The 15,677-nt window shown below is 42.7% G+C and overlaps 1 protein-coding gene across 3 annotated transcripts in view; it reads left to right on the top strand.

The window, feature by feature from the left end:
- ADAMTS9 (ADAM metallopeptidase with thrombospondin type 1 motif 9) overlaps positions 1-15,677 on the top strand; it is a 175,365-nt gene that overhangs the window by 131,669 nt on the left and 28,019 nt on the right. For all 3 annotated transcript variants that reach the window (XM_033210354.1, XM_033210353.1, XM_033210352.1), the window contains 2 exons: positions 6,919-7,089; positions 11,047-11,241. In XM_033210354.1, the coding sequence (XP_033066245.1) occupies positions 6,919-7,089; positions 11,047-11,241 (366 nt within the window). The remainder of the gene's footprint in view (positions 1-6,918; positions 7,090-11,046; positions 11,242-15,677) is intronic.

The raw sequence follows: 15,677 nt of genomic DNA, 5'->3' as shown, positions 1-15,677 counted from the left end.
TCTTGATGATGTTGGAGTCCCTCAGTGGACTTGCCCTGTTCATTGTGAGGCCCATTGGTTGTTCAGGGGCAAGGGGCATCAGGATGCCTTCTTGATACCATGAGAGTAGAGCCCAGACTTTCAGATACAGGGCAAAATAATTGCACAAGAGAAAAATGCTCTATCCACACATCCACATCTCATTTTGTTTATACCCTAGAAACAACATGTTGTAAGCAAAATTCTATTCAATGTGTGGCTCTGAAAAGTTGACTCTGAATTTCTAGACTTCACTTAGCTCATCTGCAAAATGGGAATTATATGGCAGACTTAGCTCAAGGGTCACAGTGAGGATTTGGTGAGATGACATGGTTCGACATGGTGACTAGCACATTTTAAGTCTTCCCAAAGTAGACCTCTTTTTAGTACAGTGGCCTTCCGATGGAGGCTTCTGGTGATGACAGCAGTTTGGCTCAGCCTACACCTTATGATGTTGGGCTTCTAAATATCACCTGCCAGCTTCAGGTGAATAATTTGTCCTCACAGTGGTCAGTTTTAGCCACTTTAGAATTATAATGCTCATGAGGCTGTTTGGGAGAAAAAAGTTAAAAAAGACTTTTTAATTCTTTTAAGAATTATTATCACAAAGGATTGACTTGTTAGTAATATTACACTCTGACATATAAATTCACATAGAGCAGCAGAGGTCCTTCTGATCAAATTTGAATTGTGATTGTATAGGGCTATGCATCTGCAGCATTGAGGAATAGATCTCACAGGTCCTGCACATGTTCTTTTTCTCTTATCTGGAATACTCTCTTCCCTTGTAGTACCTCTTCATCGTAAGACCACCTTGCTCTGACCTTCATCTCAGTCACCCTTTCTCATCCTTCAGGCCTCAACCTAGGTGTCACTTCCTCTCAGAAGCCTTTGCCAATCACACCACCCCACTAAATCTGAGTCAGATGCTTCTCCACTCAGCTCTCACAGCACCCTCAAATTACTGTACTCTGGCAGTTAGCACCCAGAATTTTCATTGCCTGTTTTCCTCATCTATGTTATCAGTTATTTAAGGTCAGGAAGCTTGTTCACCAGAATCTTCTCTATCATTTAATATGGTACCTACACCATCAAAGACAACTGTTGAATGAATGAATCTGCGAATGAATGGAGGAACAAAATACTGGATGGCTGGAAGGAAAGAAGAAAGGAAGGGAGGGAGAAAGGAAGGAGGGAAAGATGGAAGCAAAGAAGGAATGAGGAAGGGAGGGAGGGAGGAAGGCAGGAAGGAAGGAAGGATAATAACATAGAACAGTGCCTGCTAATTGATGGACTTTCATCTTTCACTCTATAGAATAAAGGCATTCTAAAATGACTTTTAGAACATGAAGCAGGCTGGACACTGTGGCTCATGCCTGTAATCCCAGCACTTTGGGAGGCCAAGGAGGGAGGATCATTGAGCCCCGGAGTTTGAGACCAGCCTAGGCAACATAGTGAGACTCTATGTCTACAAAAAAATAGAAAAAATTAGCTGAGTATGGTGGCATGGACCTGTAGTTCCAGCTACTTGCGAGGCTGAGGTAGGAGGACTGCTTAAGCTCAGAAGGTCAAGGCTGCAGTGAGCTATGATCGGACCACTGCACTACAGCCTGGGTGACAGAGCAAGACCTTGTCTCAAAAAAATTAAAAAAAAAATTAAAAAACTCTGTTTTTCCTGTAAGAACAGCTGTTTTATTTTTTTGTCACAATGCTACGGACAAGCTGTGGCTCAGATATGTCTGACCATTGCAGAACTACTCACCTCATTGCTGTTTGGTGCAATATGGGGACTTGGGCCACTCTGATACATACTTGGATTCTGAGGACTTTTAGTAAGATCAGCTGTAGAATGATTCCCAAGTTCATCTCATTAACACAGAAAAGTTAGAAATGAGCAGCAGGTCCTTGGTCAGTTGATTTAAAAGATTTTCCTGAAGTTAACAGTAGGGAATGGCCAGGTTTTGATGTGCGCACAGAGCCAGATACGAACTCTTTATTGCTCATCTTATTAATTTGTTGAACCAACATTTATCAATCACTTGTGAAGTTCCAGGTATTAGGCATTAGGGATGCTCTAAAAATCTCAAACCACACATAATCTGCTCTGAAAACCCCAAAATGCTGTGGTCATTCTCCTCCCCACCTTCACCACCCGTGCCATTTCTCACTTCCAGCCACCATGCATGCTGAGCCCCTCCTGAGAATGTCCTCTTCCCTCCTTGCCTGGTGAACTGATGTCCTCCCCCATTCCTCCTGCTCATCGGCTGCTATCTGGGCCCCCCTTTGCAGCATCATGGGAATTGCCCTGTTGTTTTTCCTCTTCTCTCCCTGGTGGCTTCTTACTCAATTACACACTCTGTTACGAAACCCACATCTGCTTACACAACTGTGCAAGGTAGTCCTAGGTGTTAAACCCCAAGGGTCACCAGGTAGCCAGCTGAGCTAACACCTGAGACTCCAAGCTGGGAATAGCTGCCACCCTGGGTGTTCTAACAGGGAAAGAGGCAGAGTAGGAAGCCATGGGGGCTGCCTCCCGGGGCCCAGCATAGACCTTGGCTCATTATAAAATACTGATTGAACGAATGAATGACTTTAAAGTTACAAAGTGTCTCCATAGTGTTATTTCTGCCTCTTTCTCCCCACTCCACCCCCTAGCAAATAAATACTATTTGGGAGCCAAAATGTCTAAATTCTATATACCTGACTTGAAAATGAACTTTGAAGTAAGGACTGCTTTTTTTGTTGTCGCCATTTAAAGCAATGCTAGAGAAACCGATTTGTCATTGCTGCTTCTCATGACATAAAAACCCAGGAACCCTGTGGTTCTGAGTTGCCATCCATACACTGTGCAACAATAGTAACCCGGCACTAGAGAAGACAAGGTCTTTCATCCATGGAGAAAATCAACAACCTTAAAAGGTAGAGCCTGTGAATATCAAGTGGTTTTCTTCCCCCCATGGTTAGGGAATTGCACCAAAAGATATATTTGAAAGTGTAAAGCAACTTGATTATAATCTTTGAGCAAAGAAAATTTCTACCCGTTGCATTAAATGATCGTTTTTAGACCATCACTCTGTGGCCAACCTACCTGGCTGAATAAAATACCAGCTTCAGGGTTTACTTTAGGTCTTCCTCACCTGCAAATTTGGAAAAGTTCTTTTCCCCCTGTTAATTTCAGCACATTTAAAGGCACATGTAGCTTGCAGAACAATGGGCGAGCTGCCCGATTTAGTCCAGCACTGTGATTATTTTCTTTCTGAATTATAGTGTGTGATGAAATGCAAGGAGGCTGGTGGCGTTGCTCATGCTAGCGATTTTTCTAAAAGTCATACTGAAATTAGAGAAAACCTTTTGGAAATTAAAATGAGGCTATTTGAACTTTCCAACTGTTTTTCAGAACATTCTAGATCATATTCCAGGACAGGGGAAAGAGTCATAAATCCTAGAGGGTTGAGGGGGAAGCCATATTACAAAAAGTTGATAAAACCTGATAGCAAGGGCTGGATCTGTTTTCTGATTACCCAGCCCCCATACCCTAGTTAGGATTTAAGATTCCAGGAGAAAACCCTTGCCATGTGATTTTCAGATCTGCTGTTGACTAATTAGGAAACCCTGGGCAGGTCACTTATTAGTTTAATTTTTAATTTCGTAAAAGTTATATTCAAGGTACATTTTTCCAGCTCCCTTTTCCACCATTGGCAAAATAGTTTTTATGGTAGTTAACCATTCTTTAAGACTGAGAGAGAAATGTTTAACAAGCATAAAGTATTTGGGAATCATTGTATTTCTGCTCTGAACTGTTACTTATTGACGTAGATTAAAGCCTTGTGGATTAGTGAAAACAAGAGAGGATACTGGAAGATTTAGTCCAGGTTTAGCTGTGCAATAATTAGGATCTTCTCAGAGTCACCTAAGTCCTAATTTTCTAAGGAATTACTTTTTCTATGGGTAGTTAAGTATTTGCGTATATCTACAAATCACAAATTAACTTTTCTTTTCTTTTTTTTTTAAAATATTCAGTGGCCCTCTATCTCACTTTTTTAATGAAGAAAAAAATGTTATCACTTTGCAGTAGTTCCCAGTATACTCTAGGGAAATAGAAAACCCCAAAACCACTGAGCTAGGGATGAGCTAGGGAACTGGGCTCAGCCAGCCTCCTGCACTAATTTGAAGTGATTCTGCTCCTCCATGCTCACCTCACAGTGGTTTCAAGTTATGTTTATGCTCCAGAAAAATGAGGAGTGACTCCATATTCTAGATATTGAGGTTTACTCCCAAGCAGCAGAAATTTTGAGTTAAGTTTGCAAGTGACAAGGGGCTACCAGGAAATGCCAGCATATCCCTTCTCCTTCCTAAAGGATCAGGATAGCTCACGAAAGACACAGGGCATACTATATGACCCAGCAATTGCATTTCCAGGCATATATACCCAAAAGAATGGATAATGGGTGTTTAAATGTGTACATGAATGTTCATAGAGGCACTATTTACAATAGCCAAGTAAGAAACAACCCATATGTCATCAACTGAGGAATGGATAAACAGAATGTGGTATATCCATACAATAGAATATTATTCAGCCTTAAAAAGGGATGAAGTATTGATACATGCTGCAATATGGAAGAACCCTGAAAACATTAAGGGAGAGAAGTCAAGGAGAGGAGAAGGCCACATATTGGATGATTCCATATATGTGAAATACCCAGAATAGGCAAATCTACAGAGACAAAAAGCAGATTGGGGGTTGCTAGGGGCTCCAGGAAGGAAGGAATGGGGAGTGACTGCTTAATGGGCACAGGACTTCCTTTTGTGGTGATGAAATATTCTGGAACTAGATGAGGTGATGGTTGCACCACATTGCAAATGTACTAAATGCCACTGAATTGTACACCTGTGATAGTTAAAATGGTGAACCTTATATTTTGTGTATTTTATCACCAAAAAAAAAAAAAAAAAGGCATGGGGCATATCATAGAAGACATTTCTGAGTGAAGCTGAGTTCCAAACACAAGGCAAGGCAGGTGCTAAAAGGAAAGGCTGCCCATTAGATGAAAAAGAGAGGTGGGGTCTGTGGTTCTCCGTAAAGATACTAAAATTAGACATTTAAAAAGACAGTGTGCTAGCTGGGTGTGATGGTTCACGCCTGTAATCTCAGCACTTTGGGAGGCCAAGGCAGGAGGATCCCTTGAACCCAGGAGTTCAAGACCAACCTGGGCAACGTAGTGAGACTCATCCTACAAAAAGTTAAAAAATTAGCTGGGCATGGTGCCTCAGCTACTTGGGACTAAAATGTGGGAGGATGGGTTGAGCCAGGGAAGTTGAGGCTATAGCAAACTGTGATCACACCACTGCACTCCAACCTGGACAACAGAGGGAGACTTTGTCTCAAAGAAAAAAAAAAAGAAAGAAAAGAAAAGACAACATTCTAACCACACAACAAAAATCAAAGTTGTTAGATAAGCCCATTGCCAACAAGGTATTCAATCCCTGGCCTAAAAGAAACTGCAGCAGTCTTTGGTACAGTTTTCAGTTAGCTCACTGGGGCTTCCCAGTGTAGTCTAGAGTCTTGAAATGTTGGGGTGACACAGAGGCTTTAGATACAATAGGCTTTCAGTGACCTTTAGCAACACGGGGCACTAAGGATAAACTTCAGGGGTGGGGTTTGCTGTTGGTTAAAGCAAAACAAATAAGAATCTGTGGATGCTATGGAGATTATCCTAGAATGAAACATACCACTTGCTCTATAATCATCCCTTGACTTATGGGAATAAACACAGCTGTCCCATCTACCTCACAAAGAGATGTGTGACCTGGGGCAAGTAACTTAGGCTCTCAAAGTCCCATTTTCTTCATGTGGAAAATGGAATTACAGTAATTGTTAACTCTCGCTACCTATCTTCTTTGTTGTCTGCCTTTGCTACCAACATATAAGCTCCTCTCTGAAAACAGGGGATGTGCCATTTGTGTGCACTCTTGTTCACCCAGGAGCTGTCACAGGGCCTGACACCTAGTAGGAGCTTAGTGAATATTTGCAGAATGATGTGGGATGAGAGCAGTTCCCCTGGAGAAGAAAAGGCACCTGGGGCGGCAGGAAAGCCCTCTTCAAATAGCTGGAGGAGATTACTTGTGAGAGCTGAAGCTTTCCTTTATGCTTCCCTGGAATAGAAAACTGGGACAAGGGCCTGGAACATACAAAGAGATTTGTTTGGTTCCATGTTATGAAATGAGACGGCTACCTGGGCAGGTACTGATGTCCCTGACCCTGGAGGTATTTAGACACCAGTTTGGTAAACATTTGGCCATAAGTGTTAAAGCAAGTCACTTGTGAGTAGGTGTTCCAAGTAAATAGGATTTAAGGTCCTTTCTAAACTGAGATTGACTCATTTATACTTTCGTTCCTTCCTTTAGACAGCCCGGTGGTGAATGCCAGGAACAGAGTTGTTAGGTAACTGGAGTAAAATGAAGAGTTCTCGGCCAGGCGCGATGGCTCACGCCTGTAATCCCAGCACTTTGGGAGGCCGAGGCAGGCAGATCACGAGGTCAGGAGATTGAGACCATCCTGGCTAACACGGCGAAACCCCGTCTCTACTAAAAATACAAAAAAATTAGCCTGGCGTGGTGGTGGGCACCTGTAGTCCCAGCTACTCAGGAGGATGAGGCAACAGAATGGCGTGAACCTGGGAGGCGGAGCTTGCAGTGAGCCAAGATCGCGACACTGCACTCTCAGCCTGGGTGACAGAGTGAGACTTCATCTCAAAAAAAAATAGAGGAGTTCTCTGGCAATCCCTGCCCTCAGGGCTCTTATGATCTTAAAGGCTAGGTAGACAAGTAAACACATAATTACAGTCATAGGATATAAAGAACTATGGTTTATTCTTCCCTTTTGTTTGTCTTTAACAGTGCACCAAAACCTGCGGCGAAGGCTCCAGGTACCGCAAGGTGGTATGTGTGGATGACAGCAAAAACGAGGTGCATGGTGCACGCTGTGACGTGAGCAAGCGGCCGGCGGACCACGAAAGCTGTAGTTTGCAACCCTGCGAGTATGTCTGGATCACAGGAGAATGGTCAGAGGTACCGTCCTGGGGACTGTAACTGTGGTCGGCTCAGCCATGGCCTAAGAGCAGCAGAGGGATGAGTGCAGGAATGTGGGAGACTTGAGGCTACCTGCCCGATCTGCCACTGTGAACTGTGTGTTTTCTGACAAGTCCTCAGCCTTCCCAAACTGGAATTCCTTGTATGCCAAGTGGGAGAGATGTGTGAGATGGTCTCTGAGTCCCTTCAGGTCACATTCTGTGATTTACCTTGATGTCCTATTGGCATAAAGAAGAAATTATTGCAGGGGCTGCAAACTCATAGGATGCTTTGAGGTGCCTGAAGACAGTTAAGTATAAGAAAATATTGTAGTGCCAGGGATACAAAAGGGAGAGGTGGTGACTGTGACAAACTAGCATATGCTGTGTGAAGGGAGCAGAATCTCTTTCACTCCAGCTGTGGCCATGCAGAAATGTGGTCTAGCGTTACCAGACCTGATTTCTCAAAATAGGCTAAAAATCTGGACTAGTACGTGAGATTTCCTAACTTGAAAATGGGGGCTCAAATTTTTGGTTTTAAAACATTGTAAGGGGCAAAGAAACCACTTTCATGAACCAGATGTGTTTTGCCTGTTTAACAAACAGCTTCAGAGGAACAAAATAATTTTCTGTAATACCGTAAGTATCTCAAGTACCATTTTGTTCATATATCCTCCTGCACACAGTGCTTATCTAGACCCTTTTTACTGGTAATAAACCAATAGTAATTATAGCATTATATTATTTTCAAACATCATAATATGTTCATGTCTGTATGAGAAATCTATAGCGTTCAAACCAGTTGTCATTTGCACAAAAGTATTTAGAGCTTTGAAAGGGAGGCATCTGGACTCACAGTAAAGGTACTGAAAATCGTTAGGTAATATGATTGCTGCCACTGGGCCTCTTCAAAGTTTGACAGGGCAGCAATTTCACATGTTAATGAGATGAATATTTGCATTTAGATGATGTGTGTGTTGGGTGTTGAATTGCTTCCTGCACTAAAGCTGATCCCAAAGTCTTTTCTAATTATCTCTCCCTATCCTTTATTCCTGTGAATTTTGTCCTTCCAGGGGGCATTTGGCAGTGTCTGGAGACAGTTTGGTTGTGACAACTGGGGAAAGGGGACCCTACTGGCCACGGTTGGAAGGTGGAGGCCAGGGATAGGGCTAAACATCCTATAGTGCACAGGGCAGCCCTCACAATACAGAATTATCTGGCCCAAATGTCAGTGGTGCTGAGGCTGGGAGACCCTGCTTGACCCCAACCCTACATCTTCTCAGTATGCCCTGAATAGTACCGTATGCCCTTAGAGAGTGAAGAGGAGACATGGTTCTGATCTTTAGGAAATTGATTTGCTCTTGGCCAGCCAGGAACATGTGGAATCCAAATGAGTGTTCCGAATAGTTCTTGACATTGGGTTTGAGGCATAGGTTCCAACCCATCCGCATCCCAACGCAGGGGGATCCCAGCTTTCACCTGGCCAAGACTGACCTCTTCATCTTATCTCCTGTGTAGTACTTTTCTTATGCTAAAAGAGTTTTGATCTCTTCCTAAGACTTGAGTCAAATTACTCCTATAGCTTTAATATAACCATAACCCCCAAAAGATGAGACAGGGAGAAGATTGAAAAGAAAAAAGGAAGCCTTCCACATTTCTGTAAATTCGCAGGTGTATCATGAATTGAAAAGTCTGCAGATTGATGGGCAACAACTAGAGGGTTGGAAACAGTATTTAGCACAGATACAAGGACCACAGGGAAGGAAACCTGCAACAAGGGGAGAGGGGCCGAAAGGGACTGGCACCAGCTTTCTCTCTAGAAAAGAAGACATACCTTCTCTCTGGGACCTCTGTTACCTGGGGACCTCTTTGTGTGTTTTTCTCTGAGCTCTGCTCCACCTAAATTGGAGGAGGCCTGAGCTAGACTGGCAAAGAAGAGCTCTGTCAGTCCTGATTGACACATGCATTTTCTAGTGGGGACTGAAGTGTACAGCTCATGCAGGGAGCTCACAGTCTTACTGTTTTGCTTTGCTGTTATTTTCAATTTAGAAAAGTAATACATGCTCATGTGGAACCAAGCACATACACCAAGGCATGCAGAGTCTACAGTATGAGCTTCTCTCTGAAATGGTTTGAGGAAACCAGCAGCAGTCAACATTTTCACAATGCTGATATCAGCTGGCTGACAGCATCTCTTCTTGCCAGCTTCTTTACAGAGATGTGGAAGCCTCTACATTTAGCCTGACCATATTTGGGGCTCAGTTTCATCAGCAAATGCCTGTCTCCCACTGGGCCCTCCCCCTCACATAAATAGCCAGGGGACTGCTTTTGCTCCTGGTTTGTAGGGGTCAAGAGTCTCATTCCTTGCCCCTCTCAAACACACAACTTTGTTTAAGTTAGTATGGACTGATGTCAATGCATGCAAGCACTGGGTTAGACACTAAGATTACCCACAGCTTGGACAGAGTTTGTTAGCCATCTGCATGAAACACCCTGGGCTGGCCTTACACTTTCCTGGCCTGTTGTCAACTTGGCCTTCAAACATTTGAACAGCAGCAGCCAAAGAAGGAAGAAATGTACACAGAGCATTTCTATGTCTCGAGCCAACTGGAAGGGAAGGCCCAGGGATGCTCTGCATGCCTCTAGCCGACTTGTTCTCTCCTGCCTCTGGGATTTCTTCAAAGAGAGCCTTTTCCCTGGAAAAGTTGCAGGAGAAGAAAGCCATGTGACTAAAAGCAGGAGGAGACATTAGGGCAGAGCAGACACTGTGGCTTCTAACTGCCCTTGAGAATTGATGAAAGCTGTGGTCCCTCACCCCAGAAAAAGCATAACACACCACTTGTAGTATACTGTTTTGGGGTGTTTATCCCACCCTCACCCAAGAACCTTAAGTCTAGAGAATACCGGTGCTCTACCCCAAGTTTATGAAGCACATTTACAAAAGATGACCAGTTATTTGATGTCGTTGCCTAAAAGCCTAAAAATATCATCAAATATCATCAAAACTAAATTAATTGTAACTTAGTTTTATTTTTTAAATAGAAAAAGATAAAAAAAATTTAACTAAGGAGGTTGAATGTTGGGACACTATAACAATGTGTATTTCTTCTCCATTTCTGTATTGGTTGAGTATGTTTAAATGCCATCGAGTTAGGATAGAAGAGTACAGATGAGGGCATGATATAGAGTAAGAGGTAGAAAAGCAGAAAGGTAACATGCCAGTCAACATCTATAGCCTAGCCGGGTGTGGTGGCACGCACCTGTAATCCCAACTACTTGGGAGGCTGAGGCATGAGAATCACTTGAACCTGGGAGGCAGAGGTTGCAGTGAGCAGAGAGCATGTCACTGCACTCCAGCCTGGACAACAGAGTGAGATGCAATCTCAAAAAAAAAAAAAATAAACTATAGCCAGGGAGAGAGAGGGGAGAAGGAAATTAAGTGGAGGGCAGGTAGGAAAGCAAACAGCACCAAGGAGGGAAGGAAAACAGTCCCAGAGTCCCCTTTGGCTCAGTGCTTGGATTTCACACTCAAAATGCCAACTCACGGGTCAGCTGCTGTCTCCTCTTCCCTCCCCATTTGGTGGTCATCATAGATTTAGAAAAGAGCAGTTTGCCAACCTGTGCGGTTGGGCTGAAGATGCAAACTGAATGAATGACAGCTGGAGCACCTCCCTCTCCTCCTCCCCTCAAAACCTCTAGAAGGGGTTTGAGGGATCCCCACCTGCAGTTGAGGCTGAGAAGATGCCGGTGGAAGCACCAGATCCCCGAGGCACCCTGTAGGGTTGCCTGTCTCCTGTGTGCTAAGGGCCTGCGGCTTGAAATGAATAAATAAGCTAATGAAGTGGGAGCTTTCTGCAGCATAGTCACACGGTCAGCGCTCGGTGTGGAGGTCAGGGGCCTATTGTGGGCTGCCCCCAGGAACTGCTCGAACCTCTCCTCTCAACCCCTGTCTTTGCAGTGCTCAGTGACCTGTGGAAAAGGCTACAAACAAAGGCTTGTCTCATGCAGCGAGATTTACACCGGGAAGGAGAATTATGAATACAGCTACCAAACCACCGTCAACTGCCCGGGCACGCAGCCCCCCAGTGTTCACCCCTGTTACCTGAGGGAGTGCCCTGTCTCGGCCACCTGGAGAGTTGGCAACTGGGGGAGTGTAAGTAGAAGACTAAGCGCTCAAATCTGAAAACCCTTGGATCTCAACCCTGTATTAAACATGTCCTGCCTAACCCACTCTCCTTAGTAATTCTACTTCCGGGAGAGACCCTGGAGGTAGCAACTTGAAATGGGCTGACAGGGATCAAAGGGACTTCTTTCTGTTTACCGAAGTGGCTTGGTGCTTAGAACATGGGCTCTGAAGCCAGACAGTCTGGATCTGAACCCTGGTTCTGCCACTTCCCAGGTGAACAACCTTGGGCAACTTGCATAACTTTTGTGTCTCAGTTTTCTCATCTGCAAAACTGGTAGTTGTGAAGATGAAATGAGTTTACACAGGTTGAGCATCCCTAGTCCAGAAATCCAAAATGCTATAAAATCCAAACGTTTTTTAGTGCCGATATAACACTGTAATGAAATGCTCCTTGGAGCATCTTGAGTTTCAGATGTTCAGATTAGGGATATCCAACTAGTAATACAGCAAATATTCCAAAATCTGAAAAAAAAAAACTGAAATGCAAAATACTTCTGGTCCCCAGCACTTCCAATAGGCCTGTATATATAAAGCACTTAGGTTATAATGGCAAATATTTTGTATATATTTTACTGCAAAATTTTTTTTTAAAAAGCACTTAAAATCTGATACTCATAAGAGTTATAGAAGGAGTAGTTATTGTTGCTTATGTTGTTAAGAAGTCTGTATGTTCTGGTGCTTCTATGTAAGAAATACTTCATTGCATTGAGGTACAACAAGGCAGAATATTTTAAATTGGGACTGCCCTGGAAGACTGTCACAGCCCCCCTGGCTCTGGACCAGGCAGCTCTTAGTCTGGAAAAGTGGTCAGGCAGCCTGGCACGGTAGCTCACAACTGTAATCCCAGCACTTCAAGAGGCCAAGGTGGACGGACCATGAGGCCAGCAGATCGAGACCAGCCTGGCCATCATGGTGAAATCCTGTCTCTACTTAAAATACAAAATTTTTAAAATTATTATTATACTTTAAGTTCTAGGGTACATGTGTACAACGTGCAGGTTTGTTACATATGTATACATGTGCCATGTTGGTGTGCTGCACCCATTAACTTGTCATTTACATTAGGTATATCTCCTATTGCTATCCCTCCCACCTCCCCCCAGCCCATGATAGGCCCCGGTGTGTGATGTTCCCCACCCTGTATCCAAGTGTTCTCATTGTTCAGTTCCCACCTATAAGTGAGAACACGTGATGTTTGGTTTTCTGTCCTTGCGATAGTTTGCTCAGAATGATGGTTTCTAGCTTCATCCATGTCCCTACAAAGGACATGAACTCATCCTTTTTCATGGCTACATAGTATTCCATGGTGTAAATGTGCCACATTTTCTTAATCCGGTCTATCATTGATGAACATTTGGGTTGCTTCCAAGTCTTTGCTATTGTGAATAGTGCCGCAATAAACATACGTGTGCATGTGTCTTTATAGCAGCGTGATTTATAATCCTTTGAGTATATACCCAGTAATGGAATGGCTGGGTCAAATGGTATTTCTAGTTCTAGATCCCTGAGGAATCACCGCACCATCTTCCACAATGGTTGAACTAGTTTACAGTCCCACCAACAGTGTAAAACTGTTCCTATTTCTCCACATTCTCTCCAGCACCTGTTTTTTCCTGACTTTTTAATGATCGCCATTCTAACTGGTGTGAGATGGTATCTCATTGTGGTTTTGATTTGCATTTCTCTGATGGCGAGTGATGATGAGCATTTTTTCATGTGTCTCTTGGCTGCATAAATGTCTTCTTTTGAGAGGTGTCTGTTCGTATCCTTCACCAACTTTTGGGGTTGTTTTTTCTGGTGAATTTGTTTGAGTTCTTTGTAGATTCTGGATATTAGCCCTTTGTGAGATGGATAGATTGAAAAAATTTTCTCCCATTCTGTAGGTTGCCTGTTCACTCTGATGGTAGTTTCTTTTGCTGTGCAGAAGCTCTTTAGTTTAATGAGATCCCATTTGTCAATTTTGACTTTTGTTGCCATTGCTTTTGGTGTTTTAGTCATGAAGTCCTTGCCCATGCCTATGTCCTGAATGCTATTGCCTAGGTTTTCTTCTAGGGTTTTTATGGTTTTAGGTCTAACATTTAAGTCTTTAATCCATCTTGAATTAATTTTTGTACAAGGTGTAAGGAAGGGATCCAGTTTCAGCTTTCTACATATGGCTAGCCAGTTTTCCCAGCACCATTTATTAAATAGGGAATCCTTTCCCCATTTCTTGTTTCTCTCAGGTTTGTCAAAGATCAGATGGGTGTAGATTATTTCCAAGGGCTCTGTTCTGTTCTATTGCTCTATATATCTGTTTTGGTACCAGTACCATGCTGTTTTGGTTACTGTAGGCTTGTAGTATAGTTTGAAGTCAGGTAGCGTGATGCCTCCAGCTTTGTTCTTTTTGCTTAGAATTGTCTTGGCAATGCAGGCTCTATTTTGGTTCCATATGTACTTTAAAGTAGTTTTTTCCAATTCTGTCAAGAAAGTCATTGGTAGCTTAATGGGGATGGCATTGAATCTATAAATTACCTTGGGCAGTATGGTCGTTTTCACAATAGTGATTCTTCCTATCCATGAGCATGGAATGTTCTTCCATTTGTTTGTGTCCTCTTTTATTTCGTTGAGCAGTGGCTTGTAGTTCTCCTTGAAGAGGTCCTTTACATCCCTTGTAAGTTGGATTCCTAGGTATTTTATTCTCTTTGAAGCAGTTGTGAATGGGAGTTCACTCATGATTTGGCTCTCTGTTTGTTTGTTATTGGTGTATAGGAATGCTTGTGATTTTTGCACATTGATTTTGTATCCTGAGACTTTGCTGAAGTTGCTTATCAGCTTAAAGAGATTTTAGGGTGAGACATACAATCATGTCATCTGCAAACAGGGACAATTTGACTTCCTCTTTTCCTAATTGAATACCCTTTATTTCTTTCTCTTGCCTGATTGCCCTGGCCAGAACTTCCAACACTATGTTGAATAGGAGTGGTGAGAGAGGGCATCCCAGTCTTGTGCCAGTTTTCAAAGGGAATGCCTCCAGTTTTTGCTCATACAGTATAATATTGGCTGTGGGTTTGTCATAAATAGCTCTTATTATTTTGAGATATGTCCCATCAATACCTAGTTTATTGAGAGTTTTTAGCATGAAGGGCTGTTGAATTTTGTTGAAGGGCTTTTCTGCATCTATTGAGATAATCATGTGGTCTTTGTCTTTGGCTCTGTTTACATGATGGATTATGTTTATTGATTTGCATATGTTGAACTAGCCTTGCATCCCAGGGATGAAGCCAACTTGATCATGGTGGATAAGCTTTTTGATGTGCTGCTGGATTCGGTTTGCCAGTATTTTATTGAGGATTTTCGCATCAATGTTCATCAGGGATATTGGTCTAAAATTCTCTTTTTTTGTTGTGTGTCTGCCAGGCTTTGGTATCAGGATGATGCTGGCCTCATAAAATGAGTTAGGGTGGATTCCCTCTTTCTCTATTGATTGGAATAGTTTCAGAAGGAATGGTCCCAGCTCTTCTTTGTACCTCTGGTACAATTCAGCCATGAATCCATCTGGTCCTGGACTTTTTTTGTTCGGTAGGCTATTAATTGTTGTCTCAATTTCAGAGCCTGTTATTGGTGTATTCAGTGATTTAGCTTCTTCCTGGTTTAGTCTTGGGAGGGTGTATGTGTCCAGGAATTTATCCATTTCTTCTAGATTTTCTAGTTTATTTGTGTAGAGGTGTTTACAGTGTTCTCTGATGGTAGTTTGTATTTCTTTGGGATCGGTGATGATATCCCCTATATCATTTTTTATTGCATCTATTTGATTCTTCTTTCTTTTTTTATTAGTCTTGCTAGCAGTCTATCAATTTTGTTGATCTTTTCAAAATATCACCTCCTGGATTCATTGATTTTTTGGAGGGTTTTTTGTGTCTCTATCTCCTTCAGTTCTGCTCTGATCTTAGTTATTTCTTGCCTTCTGCTAGCTTTTGAATGTGTTTGCTCTTGCTTCCCTAGTTCTTTTAATTGTGATGTTAGGTTGTCAATTTTAGATCTTTCCTGCTTTCTCTTGTGGGCATTTAGTGCTATAAATTTCCCTCTTCACACTGCTTTAATAAAATACAAAAAGTAGCTGGGCGAGATGGTGCATGCTTGTAGTCCCAGCTACCAGGGAGGCTGAGACAGGAGAATCGCTTGAACCTGGGAGGTGGAGGTTGCAGTGAGCAGAGATCATGCCATTGCACTCTGACCTGGGCAAGAAGAGCAAAACTCCGTATCAAAAAACAAAAAAAGGAAAAGAAAAAGAAAGAATTGAAAAGTGATTAGGCAAAAGTGTATGACGAGTTGGAAGCAGTTAGGGTATGAATCCTGGCTCCACTATGACCTTGAACAAATTCCTTAATATTTGAGCCCCAATCCCACCTGTAAAAAATAAGATA

This window comes from Trachypithecus francoisi, unplaced genomic scaffold (genome assembly GCF_009764315.1).
Source record: "Trachypithecus francoisi isolate TF-2019V2 unplaced genomic scaffold, Tfra_2.0 Lachesis_group0, whole genome shotgun sequence".
NCBI classification, from domain to species: Eukaryota; Metazoa; Chordata; class Mammalia; order Primates; family Cercopithecidae; genus Trachypithecus; species Trachypithecus francoisi.
The sequence above is the reverse complement of the archived record's forward strand: the minus strand, read 5'-3'. Positions and strand labels throughout refer to the sequence as shown.